At 36.5% G+C, this 24642-nt stretch overlaps 1 protein-coding gene across 2 annotated transcripts in view; it reads left to right on the top strand.

The window, feature by feature from the left end:
* FGF14 (fibroblast growth factor 14) overlaps positions 1–21672 on the top strand; it is a 599635-nt gene extending 577963 nt beyond the window's left edge. For both annotated transcript variants that reach the window (XM_058548441.1, XM_058548442.1), the window contains exons 4-5: positions 15665–15863; positions 19572–21672. In XM_058548441.1, coding sequence (XP_058404424.1) covers positions 15665–15863; positions 19572–19708 — 336 coding nt within the window. In that variant the 3' untranslated portion in view covers positions 19709–21672. The remainder of the gene's footprint in view (positions 1–15664; positions 15864–19571) is intronic.
* The last annotated feature ends 2970 nt before the right edge of the window (positions 21673–24642 follow it).

The following is a 24642-nucleotide window of genomic DNA, read 5'->3' as shown; positions in this document are numbered from 1 at the left end:
TTTGCAAACCACAAAATTGAAGGGAAAAAAAATGTTTAGAAATAAAATGCTTTAAGATTTTAAGTTGAGAAGGAGAAATAAAATGGAATTAAGGCCCCCTTTTATCCCAGTTCAAATTATAGACCACATATGTTAACACCATATATTGTGTACATGCAAATAATGGGGGGAGTGTGTGTGTATATTTGCACATGCATAATGTATGGTATTACTGAGTTGCATTTGCATGTCATATGTTTAAAACTGGGTTAGATGTAATGAATTTGTGCCACTAAATATGATCACTCATATATTTAAAATATTGTAAGGGAAAGATAAAGTTTAGTTTACTTTGATAATACATCAATTCCAAAGTAATTTCTTCTTTCTCACTAACAGAATCTCACTTTTATTTGAGTGGGGTATATGCTCTAACCCAGGAAATTAATAATGCTTGGTTTAAGGCTTAAACTTTATACCCATCATAGAAACCCCATTCCACCTAACCAGCAATTACTCTCGATGTGGGTGTGTACCCCTATTCTGACCAATAAAATAAATAATAAGCTCTATTAGAGAGCTTCTGAAAAAATACCTCCTCCTTCAAAAAAGAGAGACAGCTCTTTTTTTCTACCTACCCTCTTCTGTCTTAATTGAGATGCTGTTCTGTGAAAATGTAATGGTTGTAGCTACAGTAACTATTTTGTGAGAGAAAATCGCCAACACACTTAGGATGACAGAAAGGAAAGGTAGAGAGCTTGAGTCCTTGATAAAATCACAGTCATGGATCCAATGTGAGAAGCACTAACCTGTAGAGACTTTTTCCATGAGAGAGAAGTTCACATTCTACCATTTAAACAACTACAATTTAGATAGTCCACTCCTTGTAGCTGAAAGCATTCTGAAATGATACAGGACTGACTTGATCAAGTAATTTTAGTTATTCATATAAGTGATCATTTTTATATCATCACTCAAAATAATAAGACTTGTTTGGTATTTTACACATGTAAATTATTGTTCTCCTTTTGTACCTTATGTAACTATTCAAACATGTATCAAATATCTAAAAAATTTATTTACCTCAAATTCTAACTCATTTTTACTTCCCTAATCAACAGTGCATGAGACCATTGACAGGATAAATGTGATAGAAATCTGCTTTTTTGAATGTTGTTTCTGGTTAAGCAAAAACAAATGCTTCAGATTTCTATTTTTCTCTTTGTTGACTCTTCTTTAATTACAGATTTCATTAGAAATATGCCTCTGTAAATTTACTGATAGAAAGTAAAGTATATCCATGTAATAATTAAAATAGAAATAAAATCTATAGCGTAGAAGGGTGCTCAGTCCGTTTCATAACTGGGCTGTGTAATGAATCAACATGAATACTGTGTTACCTCTATAGATCAGATTGGAAAAACTTCTCTGGAATCAAATCTCCAAATCTCACACATTCACAGAGGGATCTGCCCACAGATGGAGTTGTTTCTCTCCCCCTCCCCCAGAGGTTTCTGTATCCCTGTATGATTTATTCTAAAATGAGGGAATCTCATGAAAGCTGTACTCAGCCAGCCCCAATAAAAGTCTAGTGCAAACTTTAAAAAGGCCAGATGAATGTTTTGGCCTTGTGGGTCATATGGTCTCAATTGCTACATCAACTGCTGTTGTAGCTCAAAAGCAGCTACAGGCAATATGTAAATTAATGGACTTGGCTGTGTTCCAATTAAACTTTATTTACATAAACAGTTGGCATGCTGGGTTCGGCCTGCAGGCGGTGGTTTGCTCATCCCTGATCTAGAGGTTCCACTTTTGCTTCACCAATCTAAGCGTTCAAATATTGTTCTTGAGAACTGTTAATATGTGTGTCTTCCTTAATGCATAACTGCTGAGAATTCCTACCATGGAATTTATTAAGATATTAATGGGGGAACCTATGCAGAGCATGCAACATCTCTGCCTTCAGACTAAAATCCTCCTCCACCCTGAGTCAGTTATATATATATATATTTTAATTTTAAATTAATAGACTTTATTCTTTTTTAGCAGTTACAGAACAACTGAGCAGAAAATAGACTTCCCATACACCCTCTTGCCACCTCCCAATTCCCCCAATCGTTTCCCTTGTTATTAACATCTTACATTAGCGTGGTACAATGTTACAATTGATGAGCCAATATTGATACACTGTTATTAACTAAAGTCTACAGTTTACATTAGAGTTCACTCTTGGTGTTGTACAGTCTATGGGTTTTGACAAGTGTATAATGACATGTATCCACTACTATCGTATCAAGAGATAGTTCCACTGCCCTACAAATTCCCTGTACTCCACCTATTCATCCCCACCTACAGCCCCTGCCAGCCACTGGTCTTTTTACTGTTTCCATAATTTTGCCTTTTTGAGAATGTCATATAGTTGGAATCATATAGTATATAGTCTTTTCAGCCTGGCATCTTCTACTTAGTAATATTTATTTAAGGTTACCCCACGGCTTGATTATTTCTTTTTATCACTGAATAATTTTCCATTGTGTGGATGTATCACAATTTGTTTATACATTCACCTATTGAAGGCCACCTTGGTTTCTCCAGTTTTTGGCAATTATGAATAAAGTCACTGTAAACATTTATGTGCAGGTTTTGTGAGGATGTAAATTTTCAACGCATTTGGGTAAATACCAAGGAGTACGCTTGCTGGATCATATGATCAGTTATCTTTTTAAAACACAATCTCAGCACATCACACTTTTCCTGAAAATCACTGGGGCTTATTGTATTAGAAAGTCACAGCTCCACAGGGTGGCCAATACGGTCTTCTGTGTTCCGTCTTCAGCTGACCACACACACCTTAGCTTCCACCACGCTTGTCCAGGACTCCTACTCAGAGAGCTTCTTATAATTTCCCAAATACGGTTCTTTTCCTTCTAAATGGAATGTCTTTCTCTTTCTCCTCCACCTGACAATCTCCTATTTACCTTTCAAGACCTAGCTAAAGAGCACCACATTTAAAAATCTTCTCCCCTTCCCCTAGGCAGAAATAGCTATTCCTTCCTCCAGACTCTTACTCTACTGTCTTCAGCATAGCATGGGAAGCTCTGTACTGTGACTGCTAGTGTAATATTAATTCCCTCTACTAAAATGAAACTCTTAGAGGGCAGGGACTATATCTTACCCACTTTTCCACCCCCAGCAACTAGTACGTGAGTTGCACAGAGTAGACACTCAAATATTTGTCAAATAAATGAACAGATTGGATAGTACTGGAAAAATAGAAACTAAAATAGGCCCCTCAGTGTTCCCTGTCAGTTTAATTCTTCATATGCTACTCAAAGTTGATGTCATATTCAACATGTTCATCTCGCATACACAATAACAACACTGCTGGGCTGACCCACGTCATACTTCAGTGCCACCGTATGATTGTCCTGTCTGTTAGTGTCCTATTGCCACACTGGCAAAACACAGAATATCTTTCTATCTCTCATACAAAATGACTGGCTTAGGTTAGAGTTGTTATGGGAAAGGGACATGAAATCATAGTCATAAGATCAAAGTTACAAGAAATTTAAATGCAAACATGGTCTTTGCCTCATTAACGGAACCATGGTACCCAATCATAGACTGCGATTTGTTCCTCAAAGGTCATTTATACTCTCTTCTGCCAACCTTCTCCTCCACTGTCCTTTTCTAGGGTGAAATCAGATACAGAGACCAAATCTGGACAATTTCTCAGTAGCTTCCTCAGATATCATTTGCAAAGTGCTCTTTATAAATTGTTTTCTATAATCTTTATGGTGCCCTCCATTGAACCATCTCCCTCTCAGCATTCACCAAGTTCAAGACTATCCAATAATTCTTACTTAGTAATACTACTCTCCCTCCTGGCATTTCCTGCTTGTGACTCCCACTCCCCTGGTCCCCTGTCACTCAGCTCATTGTTTTCATTAGTTTCCCTCTTTGCCTTTGTTCCCGTGTAGAATTCCGTGATGGATAAACAGGTCTGAATTCACTTTACTCATCTCACAGTTATATGAATTCTGATGGACATTTTTTATCCTTAGTCTTTTCATAAGAACAATAGCTAACATTTATGGAGTGCACATTTCGCACCAAAACCTGTGCTCACTCTCATCCAATCCAATAATTCCATGGAAGTAAGTATTTTATTTTGGAGGTTAAATGACTTTTCCAAGGTCATGATTAGTAAGAGCCCGAGTGGGAAGAAAACCCTGGTCTATTTAGTTTCCAAATCCTCAACCTTAACCCTGCCCCACACTTAGGGTTGGCATCACTCGTTTTTCATCTGTAATTTTCTCTCTTGATGACTTGAATGCAACTGCATTCATGTTTATTGATCTCCTAATTCCAACCACTTTCTGACTGCTCAATTGATTTCGTGCCTTTCTCTGCATGTTAATATGGTCCTTAAAAGTGTAGTGACTCAGGAAGCGCACAGTCCCCCAGCGGTGGGCCCGTGGGGGCGTCGTAACAAGGTGTGGTGATACTCACTAATTTATTTTCAATTTTCCTGCTTAGAGGGCCTACCTTTTTGTTGGCCTTTTTAGTTGCAACAGCAAATTGGACTGATCGAGCGAATGGAAGAACTAATCTATGAAACCAGACCTGAACGTTTACACAATTCAATCTGGAAAGATAAATGTGGCAAGTGTAGGATCAAAGTGTATAGATTAATGAAGGCAGGAGGGAGGCACTGATGGAATTCATGTTGTTGTTGTTTTACTGTAATACAAGTGAAAATGAAAATCATTTTTAAAAGAGTTCAATGAATTCATAAGGGATGGATAAAATAACCACCATTAAGGAAGCAAGTATCTCGGAGCCTATCTCTAACCCCTTGCCTCGACATCAGTAAGAATAACCACATTTCAAATTATTCTGAAAAAGTCACAAATTTTACTTCCTTCGGCAATTTGGGAGTCATTCTTATGTACTTAACTGATTCACTGATTGGTGATGGAATAGTTTCCCAGTGTAGTAAATGTATGAGATAAAGCTTTTGCAAGTTTTTCTGCCTCAAATCGAAAGGCTCTAATGGCCATCATTCTCTTAGGTTTTAGTGGTGATCTGGAAACCATTTGTTTACCGGCTGGGACTTTAAAATAAATAAATAAAACCGTAAGAAATTTAAGGAACTGTTCCTCCCAAACTCCAGCCCTTTCTCTTCCAGCTTCATTTGTTCTGCAACTGATAACAGTTCCTCAACTGTAATTTGTCTTTGTTCTAGGAATGCAGAAAGGTACATATTTTCTGTGTTTTAATTGAATGAGTAATTCAGTTGAGTTAGTAATTATCTGTGTCAGTTATCAACTGCCTTAATGATACCATGTAATAAACAACCACAAGAGCTGATGTGGCATATACCAGTAAGTGTATATTCCTTGTGCATCTAGAGTCAGATGGAGCTCAGCTAGGTGGCTCTGTAGACCTTGGCAGGACTTTATCACATGTCTGGAAATAGACTAGTTAAGGCTGAGCAACTTGGCTGTGCTCCACATGTGTCTCTCCTCCAGCGGAGGAGCCCAGGCATGCTCTCATGGCTGAGGAGGAGGCAGAAAAATTGCCAAGTGTTGTCAAGCCCCTACTTTCTTCACCCTAACTCATAGTGGGAGGACACATAAAATTACATGTTAAAGGGCATTGATCTGTGGGAGAGTGAAGAATTTGGGCCATTTTTGCTATTGATCAAATATCTAAAAAAGTAAATCTTTTCAGGTGAATAATAAGATAAATCAGTAGGAATAGTTAAATATATTTATCTTGATGACAATAAATGGACTTGGGCAAGTTAGTTAACCCCTCTGTGCTTAGTTGCTTCATTTCTAAAATGGGGATAGTAAGGATAATAATAGTACCAATCCCATAGAATTATAGGGAGGATGAAATTAGCTGATTATGTAAATATGTAGAACAGTGCCTGATACAGAGGTATGCACAATTTAAGCGTTGGCTATAGTTATTAACATGATGATGATGCTGATGCTGATGCTGAGGAATTCACTGTTGAGTACTGACAAGTGTGTGAGGATGTTGTATGGTTTTATCAATACTTTCTTAAGCGTATTTATTTTATGATTTTTTTGCTAATATTTATAGCACCGATACCATCTGTTCACGTTACAAGTATTATTTTAGGAATTTATAATTGTCTATATTCTAGAGAAAACAGATTTAACATTATAGAACCAGTTGGCACATAGTTTTATTTATAATCTTAAAATTTCTTACTTAAAAGATATGCTGTAAGTACTTTATATTTTTATTTGTGTCCACTTTCTTGCTGTAATAAATGCTATTGTAATGTAAAGAAATGGTAGCAAGTTTACGAATAATACCAACTTAATTGAAATTTCCTAAAATTTTGTGATCGTTTATTGAGTTATTCTGTATGGTAATAGGAACGTATGCCAATGCATCCCAAGCTCTAATGTGCATACAAATCACTAGGATTTTGTTAAAACGCAAAATCTGATTCAGTAGGTCTGCAGTGGTGACTGGAATTTTACATCTCTAACAAGTTCCCATGTGATGAAGTTGCTATTGGTCCCTGAATAAATTACGTATATTTAAAGATTTTTTATATATGTGTAATATAATATATATTAAAATATATGTTATAATATATATTAAAATGTGTTAAAATATATTAAAATACATATTTAGATTAAATAAATAAAATAATTTAATTAATTTTTAATATTTTTTCATTGTAATAAATAATCTTCTTGCCGCAATTTTTAAACACCATGTCAATAAATCATAAGATAATATATTAAATGTAACATAATAAATTTTAAAATATTTAGTAAATAAAATATTTAGTACATCTAACGCTGTATATGTGTATATATACAATACATCCACCTTGTTCACGGGGGATACATTCCAAGACCCCCAGTGGGTGCCTGAAACCACAGATAGTACCGAACCCTCTAGATACTACGTTTTTTTCCTGTACATACATAGCTATGATAAAATTTAATTTATAAATTAGGCACATAAGAGATTAGTAACAACAACTAATAATAAAATAGAACAATTATAACACTATACTGTAATAAAAGTTACCATAGATCTTAGCAACCTCAGCATACGATTCTTTTCTTTTCTTATCATCAAGAACTTTCACCTTTTCACTGAAAGGAAGCACTTTACAGCTTCTCTGTGGCATATCTGAATTGCCAGCATCACTACTCTTGCTCTTTTGGGCCAATATGAAGTGAAATAAGGGTTACTTGAACACAAGCACTGCGATACCCTGACAGTCATTCTGATAGCCGAGAGGACTACTAAATGAAGAACAGGCCGGTGGCGATGCAGCAGGGATCTGCTGGACAAAGGGATGATTCACGACCCTGGTAGGGTTTAGCAGGACAAGCTCAAGATGTCAACATGCTACTCAGAATGGCGGGCAACTTCTAAACTTATGAAGTGTTTGTTTCTGGAATTTTCCGTTTAATATTTTCAGACCCAAGTTGACTGTGGGTAACTGAAACTGCAGAAAGGGAAATTGAGGATAAGGAGGGACTACTGTATATATTTATTTATGTATACATATGTAACATCTCTAAATGTCAAACAGTATCCTTACTGGCAAAGAAAAAAAATATGACTTCATTTAAAATTTTGTTTCCCTGGAAACTACTGAAGTAATAACTTCTGGCCCTATAAGTAGAGACTGATTTGTTGGTGGGAATAAACTTAAAACTACTGGGTCATGTAATCAAATAAAAGCTGTCTCTTAAACACATAAATAATTATACTTTAGTTTGAAGTACACACACAATTTACCACTTTTTTTCTCTCTGTGGGCATTCGTCACAGCTCAATATTATAGGTTTTTGATTATGTATAATTTCAGATAAATAAAATGCATTAGCCAACTAAATTTTCTGCTTTTGAGTGTTAACAACAAATTCTTTTTTGTTTCAAAATTCATGACCGTAAAATCTTCTGAAAGGTCAGAATATTCTTCCCTTTATATGAATCTCAAGAGTACTCTGCATACTTTCTAAAGAATTGGGTAGTGTCAGAACAGTATCATTAAAGGATATAGTTGATTTTAAAACTGTAGAAGATGAAGGAGAGTGGGATAAATCTCTCCCGACCTTGGTATAAACTCTAGTAGGCTACACCTCCAAAAAGTAGAAAAGAGAAGAAAAAACTGAGAATACAGGTTAAATGCATCATTGGGATGCCCACCTAAAGATACATCTAATTAAGCTGAAACCTGTTGAAAGTAATTAAATAACTACTGTCCTGTTCATGGTAACAACATTTGACTTGCACTTTTTGATTCAATTTATGGTTTCTAAATATAGCTATAGTTTACAACTCAATTTATAGTTTGCAAATCATTTCACACTTCTATTATCTTATTTGATATTTGCAAGAAAGCTTTGTGATTCGTTATTATTCTCCAAGTAAGAACTTAGAATCTGAAGCTCCCTCTTCTTCTCAGTTTAAGTCTGGGGTGAAATATTCATAAGAAGTTGAGGGTCAAGGTTATTATTAGGCTGTTGATGGGAGGGGACTGAGTTTTTTTGATGACTCTCAAATATAGAGGATAATAGAATATTAATAGCTATTATTTGTTGTGTATTTATTATGTGCTATTTGCTACTCTATGTCTAATATCATTTCTCCATCCTCTTTCTAATCTATTTTGGAATTTCCTTGTATTCTAATAAGTGCTGTAAATTTGTCTGGAATGCCTGTTTTTACGTTTTCCCTTTGAAACGGTGGTGGTGGTGGTGCTGGTGGTAGGCAAACTTGTAGATATGAACCAAACAGAACTTTCATTTAGTCACAGATAACACCAAAGGTGATGTAGTAACTAAACGGAATCTGTGGGATACGACTTGCATATTATTACTGGAAGCCCAGTCTCGCAACACACCGTAAAGGCTTTTCCAGGGATGAAACTCTGATGAAAATTCTGATTCAAATTGTATACATTTGTGTACATGAAAATAAGTGCAACCCAAGTTTAACATGGGAGTACTTTTCTCCTTAGGAATTTGAAATTAGATTAACAACTCCTCCCCCAATTACCTAGGTTAGAAAGCCCTCAAAATTTACCTTAGATCAAGGTTGGCAGAATTTTTTGCAAAAGACCATACAACAAACGTTTTAGGCTTTGTGGGCTGTACAATCTCTGTCTCAACAACTCACCTCTGGACTTTGAGGCGTGAATTTACAAAAACAGGTGGCAGCTGTATTTGGCCCACGGGCAGCGGTTTTCTGACCACTGGGTTATGTTCTCAAGATCACTATTGGTTCTTAGGTTATGGTTATGCTGAATTATCTGGGTGTATGGCTAATTCATCAGTTATGAATTATGGAACCTGGGCCCTCCCTTCCCTCCACCTTCTCCTTCCATCCTGAACCCAGCGGCCTGGCTTTCTACACGCAAATGGCACATCAGAGTATTTTCCTAAACAAAGGCATTTCCCTCAGAAGAGGAATTCTGCTGCTCCTGTTATGATAATAAGGACACCACAGATGGTGCTTTCATTTCAAAAACAACCACAAGATAAAAGGAGATATGAAAGTGTTGTTTAATTGTTGTGTTTTTCTATTCTATGATTTGATGATTTAGTTTGGCAATGATATAAATTAATATTTAAGCTTCTGCTGGAGCACAACTGTTGTTGATTTTCTTGTGGTAGTGTTGCGGTTCTAAATATAGGCAGGCAAGATGAGAAAAAGACACATCAAACTCCTTACCTATTTCATTTTGACAGTTTCGAAGAGTTTATATTTAAGCTTAAATTTAAATAAGCATTCTCATATCATCACTGCCGGTTTCAGTGTTTCAGTGCCACAATCATCGTATTACTCAGATGTACGAAATCCATAAGGTAGGTTAGGACTGTGTTGCCAGGCCACCTCGGGTTCCTTCTTCCTGTAATCCTTCTCTTGCCATTCTGCATTGGAGGTCTCAAACTGGAGGCTCACAGGCCCCATCTCAGCCTCCTGGTCCAAGCTATACTGAAAAACAAGAACAAGAACTAAGCAATAGTTGCCACCATTACAGGAAGATTTTATCTGGAAACCTAGATTTCTTACTTCCTTTGAAAAAACAGATCTTCTAAAGATCTAAGGTTTTTATTTTCACATGAGAACCATGTGAGGAACAGCTGCGTCTTTTACCATCATTTCTACCACCTGCTCTGCCCCCTCATCACTGAGCTCGAGTAAGGGGGCATTTAGCCTCATAATGGGGCCATGATGACTGCAGCCCGCTTCACTCTTGTATCTGCCTGGTCTGTATAGGCATTTGAGTTTGTGGCTCCTGCTGTGCACATGGTATCTGGGCATCTCCTCAATTACAATTACTTCACGTCCCACCTATGGGACTTTTCACTCCGTCTATCTCTCGAAAGCACCTTGTAGGATTCGAACACAAAACTATGACTATATTAATTGTACAATTACTATCAAGAGTATTTTTGTTTATGTTGGTCAATGTCACTATTTCCTTGCTAGGAAATGCCTTTTAGAAGTTAGTGCCAAGAAAAAGAAAAGATTTTCTCTCTTCAATAGTTTTTATAGCATATAGTATTTCTGTTTTTGTCTTGACTACCAAGAAGTTTAGAATTCAATTTAGTAACATGTCATAATTCTGGTGGTATTTTCCCCTTATTTCGTGCATCTTTGATTATTATGTTAATACTAATTACTAAAGGGAACACACATACACATGGGTTCTACAAACAATTTGAAAGTCCAAGTGATATTAACTTCTCAAAACCATGCTACAGATTGACAACAAATTTGTATTTATAAAATACTAATCAGGCTATGCCATCATTCCCTTGCTTATTCAAGAAACCTACACGTTTACCTCTTACTTATAAGAAGTCTAACCTGTTTTTCAGTGTCCAAGATCCTTTATCACATTTCTCCAACCTACCTTCCCTATCCACTTCCCTACAAAGTCTCAGTGATGGACTAATCATAGTTCTCCAGATGTACCATGGCATTTCTCATCCTTCATCCTTCACAATACCATTTATTCCACCTATAATCTCTCTAGTATTTTGAAGGTAAGTCTAACACAGCAAATATTACATTATACGGTCATACATACAAGAATTTTAACAAAATTCTTCCAGTGCAGAATCTTATTCATTTTATATATGTTCATTTTGGATATCTGATGCTGAGCCCAATATTTGGTATAAAATTGTGCTCATTGACTAATCAGTTAGCTAAATTTTTGGGTTGCTGAAATATTGATAGAACTGAAATAACTGATACAGGGTTATTTTTGACTATAAATAATGGGGATTTTTTTAAGAATAAATATAGAGTGCTTACTATACTCCAAGTCCTCTTCTAAATATTTAATATGTATTAATTCACTCAATCCTCCCAACCACACTATTTTATCCTATGATTTTTGTACCCATTTTAGAGATGAGTAAACTGACGCCCAGAGATTAGGTAATTTCCCCAACAGCTAGTAGGGAGTGAGGCCAGAAGGTCTGGTTCCACAGATGGTGTTCATAGTCACTCTACTCCACTGCCTCCCATTTGCATATTGAAAGTATATTTGTCATTTATGACACCAAAATAATAGTAATTAATCTCAGCTTTCACTAGTCCTATCAGTTCTCCTGGGAATGCTAGGATTATTTTGGACTCCAATATTTGATGAGCAGATTAAATTCTTGAAAAGCCTAGAGAAGTCTAGCAAAATGTGTTAGACAATAGTACCTTTGAATGTAGTGTGTCTGTATGTGAGTGTGTGTGTGTGCTCACATTAATTATTTAACCAAGAATTAAGAAGGCTGAAAATGTACTGACTAGTCTCCACCATCACAAGCAACTGAAGGCAATGGCTCTCCTTGTGGAAGACAGAAAGAATCACTGATCTCTGAAGTTACAGGCACAGCTCACAGAAAGAGGCTGCAGAACTGACTTTCTTAGAGTCCTAAGATGCAAAGATATTTTATCTAAAAAGACTTAGTGTCAAACTTATACTAAAAAGCTTCTGCACAGCAAAAGAAACCATCAACAAAATGAAAAGACAACCTAAGAATTGGGAGAAGATATTTGCAAACCATACATCTGATAAGGGGTTAATCTCCAAAATATATAAAGAACTGATGCATCTCAACAACAAAAAAACCAACAACCCAATCAAAAAATGGGCAAAAGACCTGAACAGACATTTCTCCAAAGAAGATATACAGATGGCCAACAGACACATGAAAAGATGTTCAAAATCACTAACTATCAGGGAAATGCAAATCAAAACTACAATGAGATATCACTTCACACCCGTCAGAATGGCTATAATTAACAAGACAGGAAACAACAGGTGTTGGAGAGGATGTGGAGAGAAGGGACCTCTCATACACTGCTGGTGGGAATGCAAACTGGTGCAGCCACTATAGAAGGCGGTATGGAGATTCCTCAAAAAAGTAAGGATAGAACTACCATAAGATCCAGCTATTCCACTGCTGGGTATTTATCCAAAGAACTTGAAAACACCAATGAGTAAAGATACATGCACCCCTGTGTTCATTGCAGCGTTATTCACAATAGCCAAGACTTGGAAGCAACCTAAGTGCCCATCAAGGGACGAATGGATAAAGAAGATGTGGTATATATACACAATGGAATACTACTCAGCCATAAGAAACGATGAGATCCAGCCGTTTGTGACAACATGGATGGACATTGAGGGTATTATGCAAAGTGAAATAAGTCAGAGGAAGAAGGTCAAATACCGTATGATCTTACTCATTAAGTAGTAGATAATAACAACAAGAAACAAACACATAGAGACAGAGATTGGATTGGTGGTTACCAGAGAGGAAGGGGGGAGGGAGGAAGTTGAAAGAGATAATTCGGCACATGTGTGTGGTGATGGGTTGTAATTAGTATTTGGGTGGTGAACGTGATGTAATCCATGCAGAAATAGAAGTATAATGATGTACACCTGAAATTTATACAATGTTATAAACCAATGTTACTGCAATAAACAAAAAATTAAAAAAAAAACATATACTAAGTTATACTCTGAGAATAAATGACTTCTCCACATTGAGGGTCTTCATTCTCTTTCATATTCAAATTAGTCAACTTAGAGTAGAGACAATGCAGTTCTAATTTGCTGATGGTATTGCAAGCAGCATCTGCCATGTTTCCTGCATTATGGCGGTGAGGATCAGATGAGAATGAGGGTTGACTACCCTACGGACCTGGCTTTCCAAAGCTGGAGGCGCTGGTGTCTCTAAAGATCAGTCATCCGTGATCCTCTCAGTAAGGTGAACTGGGCTCTGGGCAGAGACCTGATGTCCCAGAAAGCAGGTGTCAGCTCCTCTGACCCTTGAGTGACCCACTGGGTCAGCTCTTACCAACCCCACTCCCAGCTGGTTTTGAGACAGGTTTTAATTAGTAAACAATATGCTTGGGTGCTGTGGCCTGTCTCAATAAAAAAACAAGTGACACACCAAAGTCTATCTGTTTGTCTTAGAAGGTGCAATTTCAACTAATATGTTATATTTATTAGTCTTTTGAGGATGAGCCAGATTTAGAGCATCCCATTTTATTTTCCTCACCACAAATGTATGGACACGCACCCTTGTATTAGTTTTTTCTTTGAGGCACGATCTGGAGACTGTTATTTATTAGTGAGAGAATTAATAGGAAGATATTTGGAGGAATAGAAATTAGTGGAAGGCTAGAACATTTATCTGGATGAGATCTTATTCAAATCTGAGGGAGCATCATCTCAAAGAAATGAAGGTCTACATATATCCTTGGGTGGGCGCCAAGTCTGTCTTTGTGCTATTTTAATCTCATCAAATTAATCACTGGATCTGTCAGCTTTGTCATAAAAAGCATCAGCCATTAACAAAACCTGTTCCCATTGGAAAACTATTAGCTAAACTATTAGTTAAAGTTATGGGGCACTCTGAATAAATTGTATCCTGCAAAGACACCATTTGACAATTCATACTTTCTTGGGAAATATTGAAAGAGCATTTCTACAGGCAATAATGTCACATTCCTTATTACGGTTAGCATAACTTTAACACTAAAAGATTTTGGTTTTTAGTCCCTAAAGGATGTGTTTTTCAGAATGTGTACAGAAGATAATTTTTTTAGGGCTGGCCCCGTGGCTTAGCGGTTAAGTGCGAGTGCTCTGCTACTGGTGGCCCGGGTTCAGATCCCGGGTGCGCATCGACGCACTGCTTCTCCGGCCATGCTGAGGCCGCGTCCCACATACAGCAACTAGAAGGATGTGCGGCTGTGACATACAACTATCTACTGGGGCTTTGGGGAAAAAAAGAATGAGGATTGGCAATAGATGTTAGCTTAGAGCTGGTCTTCCTTAGCAAAAAGAGGAGGCTTAGCACAGATGTTAGCTCAGGGCTGATCTTCCTCACACAAAAAAAATAATAATAAATAAATAAATAAATCTTATTCTAAAAAAAATAATATGTATATATATAATTTTTTAACAGAAAAAAACTATTTTTTTCAGTCATAAAGATCTATTAAGGTGAAATGAAATCCTTGTGTATATTTTTTCAAGTACAGTGATATTTTTAAAAAGATCAATGACAATAAAGCTCTGTTTTGCATCTGTATTTCATATATGTATAGACTAGCACAGTATTGAGCCTGTTTAAAGCAGCCACAAAATCTAGTTAAGTGGCTTCCATGGTCTGTAACTAGGAAAGTTGAATTTAAATTATTTTTAATAGGGGTTTATCAGAAATTCCTATGTAGGTTGCACCTACATATGTGCAAAAAGATTTTTACTAATATACATGATATTATATTAATTGTTATTTGTTCCAAAATAAGAAATGCTAGAACTATGTAAAAGCCATCAATGAATACTTGTGTTATTAAAGAGAATCATAAAGTAGCAAGCTTTGGGCTACTCATCAATCAATGTCAATCATGACATTGAGCGCCATGGCGTTTAACTCATTGTACTCTTTCCAAAAATGCTATGTGGATTTCAGTCAGGGCAGCTTTCGAAGTTTCTCTTCAAGAGTTCCAGTGGGCTCCAAACCATGGAATCATGTCATTATTTTCAGCTCCTGTCACTGTGACCAGCTAACAGGACACCTGGTCTCAGTTCCAGTGGCTAGTTTGTGTGCCAGCTGACTGTCATAGTTTCAGTTTGAGGTTTCAGTTTGTCTCTTTGTAGGTAGAATGTATCATCCTATAATATCAGTGATTCAATTAACAGCTGGCAACTGTTAAGGTGTCATTTAATTACTCCAAATTATTGAAAATAGATTAGCAAATACCTTAAATATATATATTTTATTTTTGTTTAGTTTATTGTGAATATATGATTCTGCTTTATTGTACTCTTTCTGGTTATGCTCTGGTTGGATTGTATTCTAAGCGAAACTATTTTGAGTTTGCTCATGTCTTCTATTTTCTTATTAAAGGACATCCATACTATTATGTATATACATTCTCAATAGTAGCAGCTTCTTTATATTCATTGTATATTGAAAAAAGCGTAAGGACAATTAGTGTGTGCAGGAAGAAATACGTGCGCTCATCCCTGCCAAAGGGCTGACTCCTTCACCGCGGAGGACGAGCTCCCGGAGGATTGGCGAGAAAGCGCAGCAACGCTGCCGTTACTTCCTCTAACTTTCTCCTGTTCTCTCCACAGGAACTTTTTACCCCCGAATGCAAGTTTAAAGAATCTGTTTTTGAAAACTATTATGTAATCTACTCATCTATGCTGTACAGACAACAGGAATCTGGCAGAGCCTGGTTTTTGGGTTTGAATAAAGAAGGGCAAGTTATGAAAGGAAACAGAGTAAAGAAAACCAAACCAGCAGCTCATTTTCTACCCAAGCCATTGGAAGGTGAGTGTTATGTCTGCATTATCTTTATCAGGTTTATTACGTGTTCATTTTTCACATTGATAAATCCATGGCCACAGGGAATCCTCATGGAATGCTGGAAATGTTCTTTATCTTGATCAGGCTGGCAGTGGCACAGGTGTCTATTTAAGTTGTGCATTTAAGATTTGTGCCCTTTATACACTTTATGTATAAATGTATGTATATATATGTGTGTGTATATTATGTGTATATATATACATAATATATACAAATATACATTTTTTTACATATATACATGTTATACTATACATAATACACAAATTAGTGGAATGTATATATGTATACGTATATATATACATTCCATTAATTTATAAAATGCAGGAAAACTTCCTCTCTGATCACTTCTGATGTCTCACATCCTCACTGCCCCAACCTCTCTAGCCTCTAGATAATTTCAATTAATTAAAAAATTTAAATCTGTAATAATATTACAAATCTGTGACAGTAGGTATTAGAAAAACTCAGTTTTGAGTATTATAGAATAAAAATATTTGCCTATTTTGTTATTATCTAGGTGAAAGAAATCACATACTTGTGGATTATTATAATTACAGAAAAAGAAGAGTTAATAACTTGGCCCTTACAGACTCTGTTGATGTTATATATCTCCCTTCCCAACTGCATAATTGTTTAGTAAATTCAGTTGTGGCACTACGTTCTTTTACTAAAATAATTTATCTGCATTCACTTATAAACAATGAAGCCTTCACATTTACTTTGATTAGATTCCCAAAGAGCAGGCTACAAAGTTTTGTTAATTAATCAGAAATGTCTGCACCTTTCTCATTAAAGATTCTGCCAGAAGTGTCACTTATGTTTACGTATGTAACATTTGTTTGAGAACTAGAAAAAAAGATCGATATTGAGGCTTTTCAAAAGTGTTTTCTATTCAAATACTTTTATTTACCCATTGCAGATAATCAGGTCTACAATAACTAGCTAAACACTTGAAGCTAGCCTAGACAGTTCGATTTTCTTTGTGTCTTTTATTCCTACAGGAAAGCCTTAACCATTAAGAGAACATGCATATTGGTTTCATAACCCATGCTGTCTATATACGAATAAGATTCTTAATTATCTGTAAATGTATAATTCAACTTTCAGTTTGCCTCAGTTTGGAAAACCACTCTTGCTGGTTAATACCATCTTTATGATTTCAATGATGTTGACTTACCATCACCCTTAATTAAATTTACCTCTAGAACAAATTATTGAAACCCAAACAATTAGCCACCAGGGCTTCTCTAGGAAATGAAAAATTGTGGGAGAGTCTGAAATATGAGTGGTTTATTCTCATTAGATAGTAGATCATAAGGAAAATTAGAGTAGAAATAAGAAATTAGAGGATTTCTCTGTTCTTCCAAAATAACACATTTATGATTTGGCTTTACTGTTTTAAATGAATTTTGAGATGATCAGACTCACCAATATTCAAATGTAATTGAAAAATTAAAAAACTAAGTCCATAGCAGCTCCCCAAAAGTCTTGGTTTACTTGCCACCTTGCTTTGTCACTTTTCATTAATTTTTCTTTTGAGTATGCAGTTAAGAATTGACTATTTTCTGTAACCTTACCTCTTAACTGCACCAATGTAATAAAAACTCAAAGGGCTTTTATGTCTTTAACTGAGGCAAAATCTGGAAACCAGCTATTTTGTATATCCAGCAGGAAATATCTGAGACTCTAAATGTGTGGTGTAATAACAAAACACTTGATGTTTCAATCATAAACGGAACTGTTGTGTGTATGTGTTTGTTGTGCATGTATGTATATATGAGGAAGAGAAAAACAGTATTTTTATCATGTTTTCAAATAATTAGCAGACAGAGTCTAAAACCAAAGTCTAAAATCTAAAAAACATTCGTCTAAATCTAAAAACAATTAAGGGAGTATTATAATGACAGAGGTTATCACATTGTGTAATTGATAGAGGAAAATTATTTTGAAACTTTCAAAACCCACGCAGGATATAAATTATATCCTTGGAAATGTTAGGACAAATTAGGTACTTAATTAGTTATTGATGCTCTTGGGCATTCATATCTCTTACACAACTTCATACATAAACAATCAAGGTTAGTGCTCTGATGCTATTGTTGCGTAATTGAATTAGTAATGGAAGTGAGAGATTGGAAAGCGCTTCAAGGATATGGATTAACCCCTCTTACCAGCTTGCCAAGACATTTACTATAGGTCTGAGGTACACATGCACTTTCAAATATGTGTGCTGCTAAAATATCACATGATGCTTGATGCAAAGGTAAAACTCCACCTCCGTGAACATGGAGAATGCATATGGTGGTTCATCCTAACTAAACATAAGCTCCCTTCATAACGTATCATCAACTTTCGAAAACCTAAAAAGCAAGTTAGGCAGCTCTAATTCACTTGTATTTCTTTTTTCTTTTCTTTTTTTTTTTTTTGTGAGGAAGATCAGCCCTGAGCTAACATCCATGCTAATCCTCCTCTTTTTGCTGAGGAAGACCGGCTCTGAGCTAACATCTATTGCCAATCCTCCTCCTTTTTGTTTTCCCCCCCAAAGCCCCAGTAGATAGTTGTATGTCATAGTTGCACATCCTTCTAGTTGCTGTATGTGGGACATGGCCTCAGCATGGCCGGAGAAGAGGTGCGTCAGTGTATGCCCGGGATCCGAACACGGGCCGCCAGCAGCGGAGCGTGTGCGCTTAACTGCTAAGCCACAGGGCCGGCCCTCACTTGTATTTCTGATGGCACATGACTTTAACTCAGCTAGTTTTCCCCAAGCATCAATCACTCTTAAATGTTCTTTCTCAGGATTCCCTAGAATCATTTTCTAAAAGCCACATGAACTACTGCGATTAATTATGTCACAAGATACTATTCAGGCAATTCCTCAGAGCTCACTGGGACGTCAGTCCCACTGCCTCCTTGCTGTTGTATGCTTCTGCCTTAAATGACATCAGTTACAGATTTTTAATAATATATCCAAAAATGAGGCATAAAAAATATAAAATGCCACACAGTTGCCTTCCATTACTTAAGGGTGTCTTTCTATGATCGAAGAAGAGGAAATGTAAACAAAGATCTCCGAAGGCCCTAGCTTAAGGAGGGTGAGGTCTTTGTTATTGCTTTGTGTAGCTTTGAAGTTGACACTAGTGTGACTATGTTGCTTTTGAATCACTTGAGAGAAAAATAATGTAATGATCTAGGGTATAAAACCTAGACTTGAAAAGATGAATGGGGATGAGTGGTTCAAGTGTTGACAGTAGTGTGCAGTGGAAGGAAGTCTGAGTTGTCCTTGCTGTACAAAGAGAATGAAGTTAAATGCTTGCCATTCTTCTATACTTGTGTGTGTGTGTGTGTGTGTGTGTGTGTGTGTTATATCTTAGGCCCACAAAGAGGCCATAGCTCCCATTTAAACCTTCTCTCCTAGACAAAACTCCGTTCGCAACTATGCACATATTTTAGTTACATAAACCAGAGAATGAGAAGGAAGTAATGTCTTCTGATTAGGGGCTGGATTTTACTGCTTTAAAACAGGAATTCCCTCTCAATTGGGTTGCTTGACTTCAGGGAACACAGGACTGGGCAAACTGCTGAGGTCCGTGTGTGTGTTGATGGCCATTCTTGACGATGATCAGGTAATGTTTCCTTTCCCTCCTTTCTTTACATCCTCCTTCCTCTCACTAGTTGCCATGTACCGAGAACCATCTTTGCATGACGTTGGAGAAACGGTCCCGAAGGCCGGGGTGACGCCGAGTAAAAGCACAAGTGCGTCTGCAATAATGAATGGAGGCAAACCAGTCAACAAAAGTAAGACGACATAGCCAGATCCTCACAGGTGTTGTGACTTACTCGTCCCGAGCACAGTTGAGTGATTTATCCTTGCCAGACATTCCTGCTCCGTGGCTGAGGAGCAGCTGGAAGTAAGCAGATGCTTGCTCTTTGCTGTCTCGAACTTCTTGGTTGCAAGTGGATAAATCTCAACCTGTTGCACCCCCCACAACAAGAAGACACCTGGATAACCAGCTAAACTCAGACCATGGAATGCCCTACCAGATATGGAATGCCTTTTTAATATCTTTTCTGTGACCGTGACACTTCATGTGAATGACATACTTCACAAGTACACTCGATACTTTGCCTGCTGACAGCTACCCATAATCCTTTTTGAGTCCTGTTTCAGCAAGATCCATGTGTTTAAGTTCAATTTTGTAGCACACAAATACTATTGAGTAATTTCTAGTTAGACGCTGTAAACCTGTGCTATTATGGATTTCTCTTCTTCCCGTTTTTACAGGGCTGCTCGCTCCACTGTCTGTGATATTTTGCAGGGATTGTGTTTCTCTGAATCGTAAAGGTTGTGGTTGGCTTGGTTTGGAGAGCGATCAGGGAATCAGGAAGTCTTCTCAACCTATTATTACAAATTGCATCTATAAAGATTATGAGTGTTGTCTCCGGATCCCTCTATCGATTAAACACACATATATGCTCTATCCAGTAGCAGATCCTGTGCTCCTGAGGTGGCCAGGGTGAGAAATGGGTCAAACACAGTCCATGGGAAGCTCTCTACAATATGTGTTTGACATTCCCCTATAGTTTCTTTGTGTGTGTGTGTGTTTTCTACATAATCACAAGCTTACTGGTAATGGTAACATTTGCCTTGCCCAGCGAGCAAGACCCACTGGTTTTTGAGAAAGTGGGTCCAAAGAACTCTGTAGGCCTTGTAGGCCTGATTAAGGTTCATTTTTCATCTACTAATCCTCATTATTTGGAAAAAAAGAAAAAAAAAAAGGAAAAATCAATAAGTACAACGTACAAGAATTGCGCTACCTAAATCCATTTCAGATATAATCCTTCCTGTTTTTAATGAACCGAACTTAATGCCATCCCCAGTTTTGGCTGCATTCCACTCATACTCGGCAGAGCATGGGCAAGGCGCCTGTTGTGTTCTCTTCTGCAGCAGCAATGCAAACGTTAGTTATAAATTAGACTTTAATATTTTTGGTGTTTAATGACAAGTTTTTAAACTGGACATATTAGGAAAAAATATTTTTTTTAGCTCAGCATGCTGAGTCAGGTACTGTGTTTTCACCAGTCCATACCTCTAACTCAGCTTCTCGGGGCCCAGGCTGCCCAACGGCTGGGGTAGAGGTGCCTTGCCATCATCTCAGAATGCAGTCTGTTGAATTCTTCTAGATAAAATTAAAGGCAAACCAACACATTCAAACATCAGGTTTTTGGTCCATTCAATTGATTTGCTTTTGTTTTATTTTGCTTTCTTAATTTCCTTTTGAATAACTCTGAGCTTAGGGAAGACAACTACTAAGAAAGGCCATGAACAGTTGACTAGGCAGTGAAGAAACCATGCAAAATGTTCAATGTTGGATATAAAGAGTTTCAAGATGTTTAATACTGAACTGTTTGGAAATATATTTGTTAACTCTGTGTACTTAATAAAATTCAATGTTTTATCCACAGAAGAGTTAATTGAGACCAAACTGAACCTCATTTATAGAAAGCTATATGTGAGATCAATGTACTGGCCTCTTGTTCTTATTTCCATGTGGAAGGGCTCCCTGTCTTCCCCCACCTGCACTGTGTTTACTGGGAAATTATTTTGTCATTGCTTTCCTAAGTCTACATGACAGCCCCTGCCCAGCATTTAAAAATTTTGGCCTGCTTAGCTGATTAAAGATTTAGTATAAATTTAACTGTTTATGCTTTTCATATCAGATTCCATTTTAATAAATAAAAAGTTAGCATACTGTTTGAGTAGTTTTATTGTTGATAATGCTCAAGTACAAATACAACAAAATGATTCCTTTGATCATTCTTGATTTCTTGTTATGCCATTTTAGAGCCTACTGTTTTTAACAGGATAAGTTAAAATACATTAGATGAATTTCAATAACCAATTATTTAAGAAAGATATATATTCCAAAATATGTGGCAAACTATGAATAATTTAACTTGCAATTCCAATTAGATGGGCTTATAAACACTGCTTACCCCACCACACACACACACACACACACACACACACACACACACACAACAAACAACCCCACCTATTTGTTTTTGCGAATCAGCCCTACCTACTTACTGGTTTCTTTTTCTCCTGCAAATCTGTTTACTGGTTAAAATTAAGACAAGATTTATTTTTGTAAATGACTGAGATTTATGTATACGTGCACCTCTGTTTTGTTTTTTATATGAGTTGTCTGTAAGGGCATTTATCCCTGTGAATGGATGTCAAAATACTTTCTCCTAATACATGTTTAGACATATTGCAGAGGGGTCCTTGTTACTTGTAAATTAGTGCGATCATTTCCTTCACATCTGGTCTCCCCTGCTGCATGGGAGGAGGACAGCACTGACGAACTGCACGTAGTAGGAACAGTGTATCAAGAACTATTGGGATGTATTACTCGATTTACATACAAGAGTTTGTCTGCATTGTACAGTTTCTGTGTTTAATATCATTTGTTGTATTCACAACATATTGAATAAAATATTTATATGAAGGCATATTAGAAAACATCAAACAACTTTATGTAATGAAATGTCATTGCCTCACCCACAAATATAGAGAAATGTCATGTAAATAAGTTGGTAAACTCAATTTCCCCCTTTACCATGCCAAAGAAAATTTTAGCTCTTTGATAATACCTCTCTTGCTATTTTTCCAAGATAAGACTCCACCATTTTTTCCCCTCAAAAATTAAGTTGGCTGTTATTAAGTAAGCAATCTGTTGTTATTGATGTTCTGTATAGTAAATCTGATGGAATTCATTTATATTTACAGACCGTGTTTTTTGTACCTCCATGTACATATGTCGATTGTATCGAGTCTCTCTAATATCACATTCCTTTTGCATGCATATCTGGTGTGGGAGGGTTATTTCTACTGATTTGTTATGGTAGCTGATTGCTTCACACATCCCTCAACAGTGCTCGGGAATATTCATTGTTTTGATATTTCAAGTGACGCTATTTTTATTTTCTTATAAGTTTGCTTTCTAAAATGTTTTGCTACAACTTTACTTGGAAAAATTATAGAAGAGATGCAAATGGTCCACCCTATGTAAAGAGTAAAATGGTACTGAGAATCATTTCATTACAAATCCTAGAGAATTTAGAGATGCTTACTCTGTTTGCTTGCCCTGAGTATTTTGGAGTAGGGGGTGGCTTCAGGAGCCCCACAAGGGGCCCACAAAACTCTCGCTGTAGTCCTTCTAATTGTGTGCCTCTTGGAAAGTAAGCAGAGTTTCTTTATCACCTTTGGCCAGTTGCTTAATTAATGCCTAAAATGCTAAAACAGTCAGATGTTTTCAGGATGACCAGTATCAGATTTCGTTCTCTTTTAAAAAACAACACAACAACAAAAAAACTTCTTGTTCTTTAAGTTAGACATGTATTTTCCCTAATATTAGAGGGACAATTAACATTTGGACAAGAGACAAGATTGACTAAGCCATCCATTTTAGAAGGAAGTGAAAATAATTGAAAATTATTTTGAATTTTATTTCAGAACAAGACTATATCCAAGGAAAACAAGTGAGCTAAATGCAGGCATATCAAAATCCAGACGTGAATTGCGTTACTTTGGAGTAAAATGCATTTCATAGCTTAGGTTTCTTAGCTTACCAGGTGGCACACAGGACCTGTTGATTCTCTTGAATACTGGGTACGGTTTCCAAGTTTGACAGTGAGTCTTCAAACAAAGGCTGAGTTATGTTTTGTTTCTGTTTTTTCTTGGTTTTCTAATCTCAATGTTTGCTGGCAGAAATTGTGTTTGCATCTGAGGTAGATGGGCCATTCCATTCAATGGGTTGCAGGAATCTAGATTAACTCAAGGAGTCTGGGGCAAAAATGGGGTAGAATGATTCTCCTCTTAGGTCTTAAGACCTTAGTCAAATTTTATTGAAAAGTCCTTGTGGAGAAATTCCTCAGTAATGGCATGCCAAGCAAGTGGGGTTAGTGCCAACACCACCTGTAAACTTGTATCCTTCCCAGTTGACATTAATCCCACTGTAACTTTCATCAAAATTAAACAAGCCAATGAGATTTGCACATTTTCCTCCACCTATTACAAGTTTGTTCTTGCCCTGCATTTTTTTTAAGAGGGAGTTTCTATCTTAGTAACGGACTCAAAAGTCAAAGTGCAAAATCACATTAAGGAAGGGTAGAATATATATCCTTATGTGTAACTATGTTTATTTTATTTTTTCCAACTTAAACATGTAAATTAAATCACTTCTTAATAGATCTATTGATGTTTGCATTGCTAGAGTCAAAATCACACATACACAGAGAGGAAATATTACCACAGAAAGAAATAAAAAGAAAATATTTCTATTTTAAAAGGAAAATATTCATTATAGTTTAATACCATGTGATTTATGCTATAACTCAATTTCGGTTCAATAATTTGTAGTTAAATGAACCGAGAAAATAGCTGACTGTAATATATTTTCAGCTTTGTCAGAAAATTTGGACAAATCACATTTCAAACTTTATAGCATAATAATTTCCCCATAGCTAAACTTTTTCTTAAAAAACATAAATGCTGAGGACATGTTTCTTATATGAAAATATAAAAAGAGTAGAACTTTTGTTGTAGTTATTGTTAAGGAAAATGGATATAGAGAATTACAAGAAAAATAAGACACACCTAAGGTTATGTGATGGGACACAGGGAATTAAGGGCAGTTCCAGAACAGAGGTTGGCAAACTACTGCTCAGCTGTGAGCCAAAT

The sequence above is a fragment of the Diceros bicornis genome, chromosome 9 (assembly GCF_020826845.1).
Source record: "Diceros bicornis minor isolate mBicDic1 chromosome 9, mDicBic1.mat.cur, whole genome shotgun sequence".
NCBI classification, from domain to species: Eukaryota; Metazoa; Chordata; class Mammalia; order Perissodactyla; family Rhinocerotidae; genus Diceros; species Diceros bicornis.
This window is presented reverse-complemented; position numbering and strand designations above follow the sequence as displayed.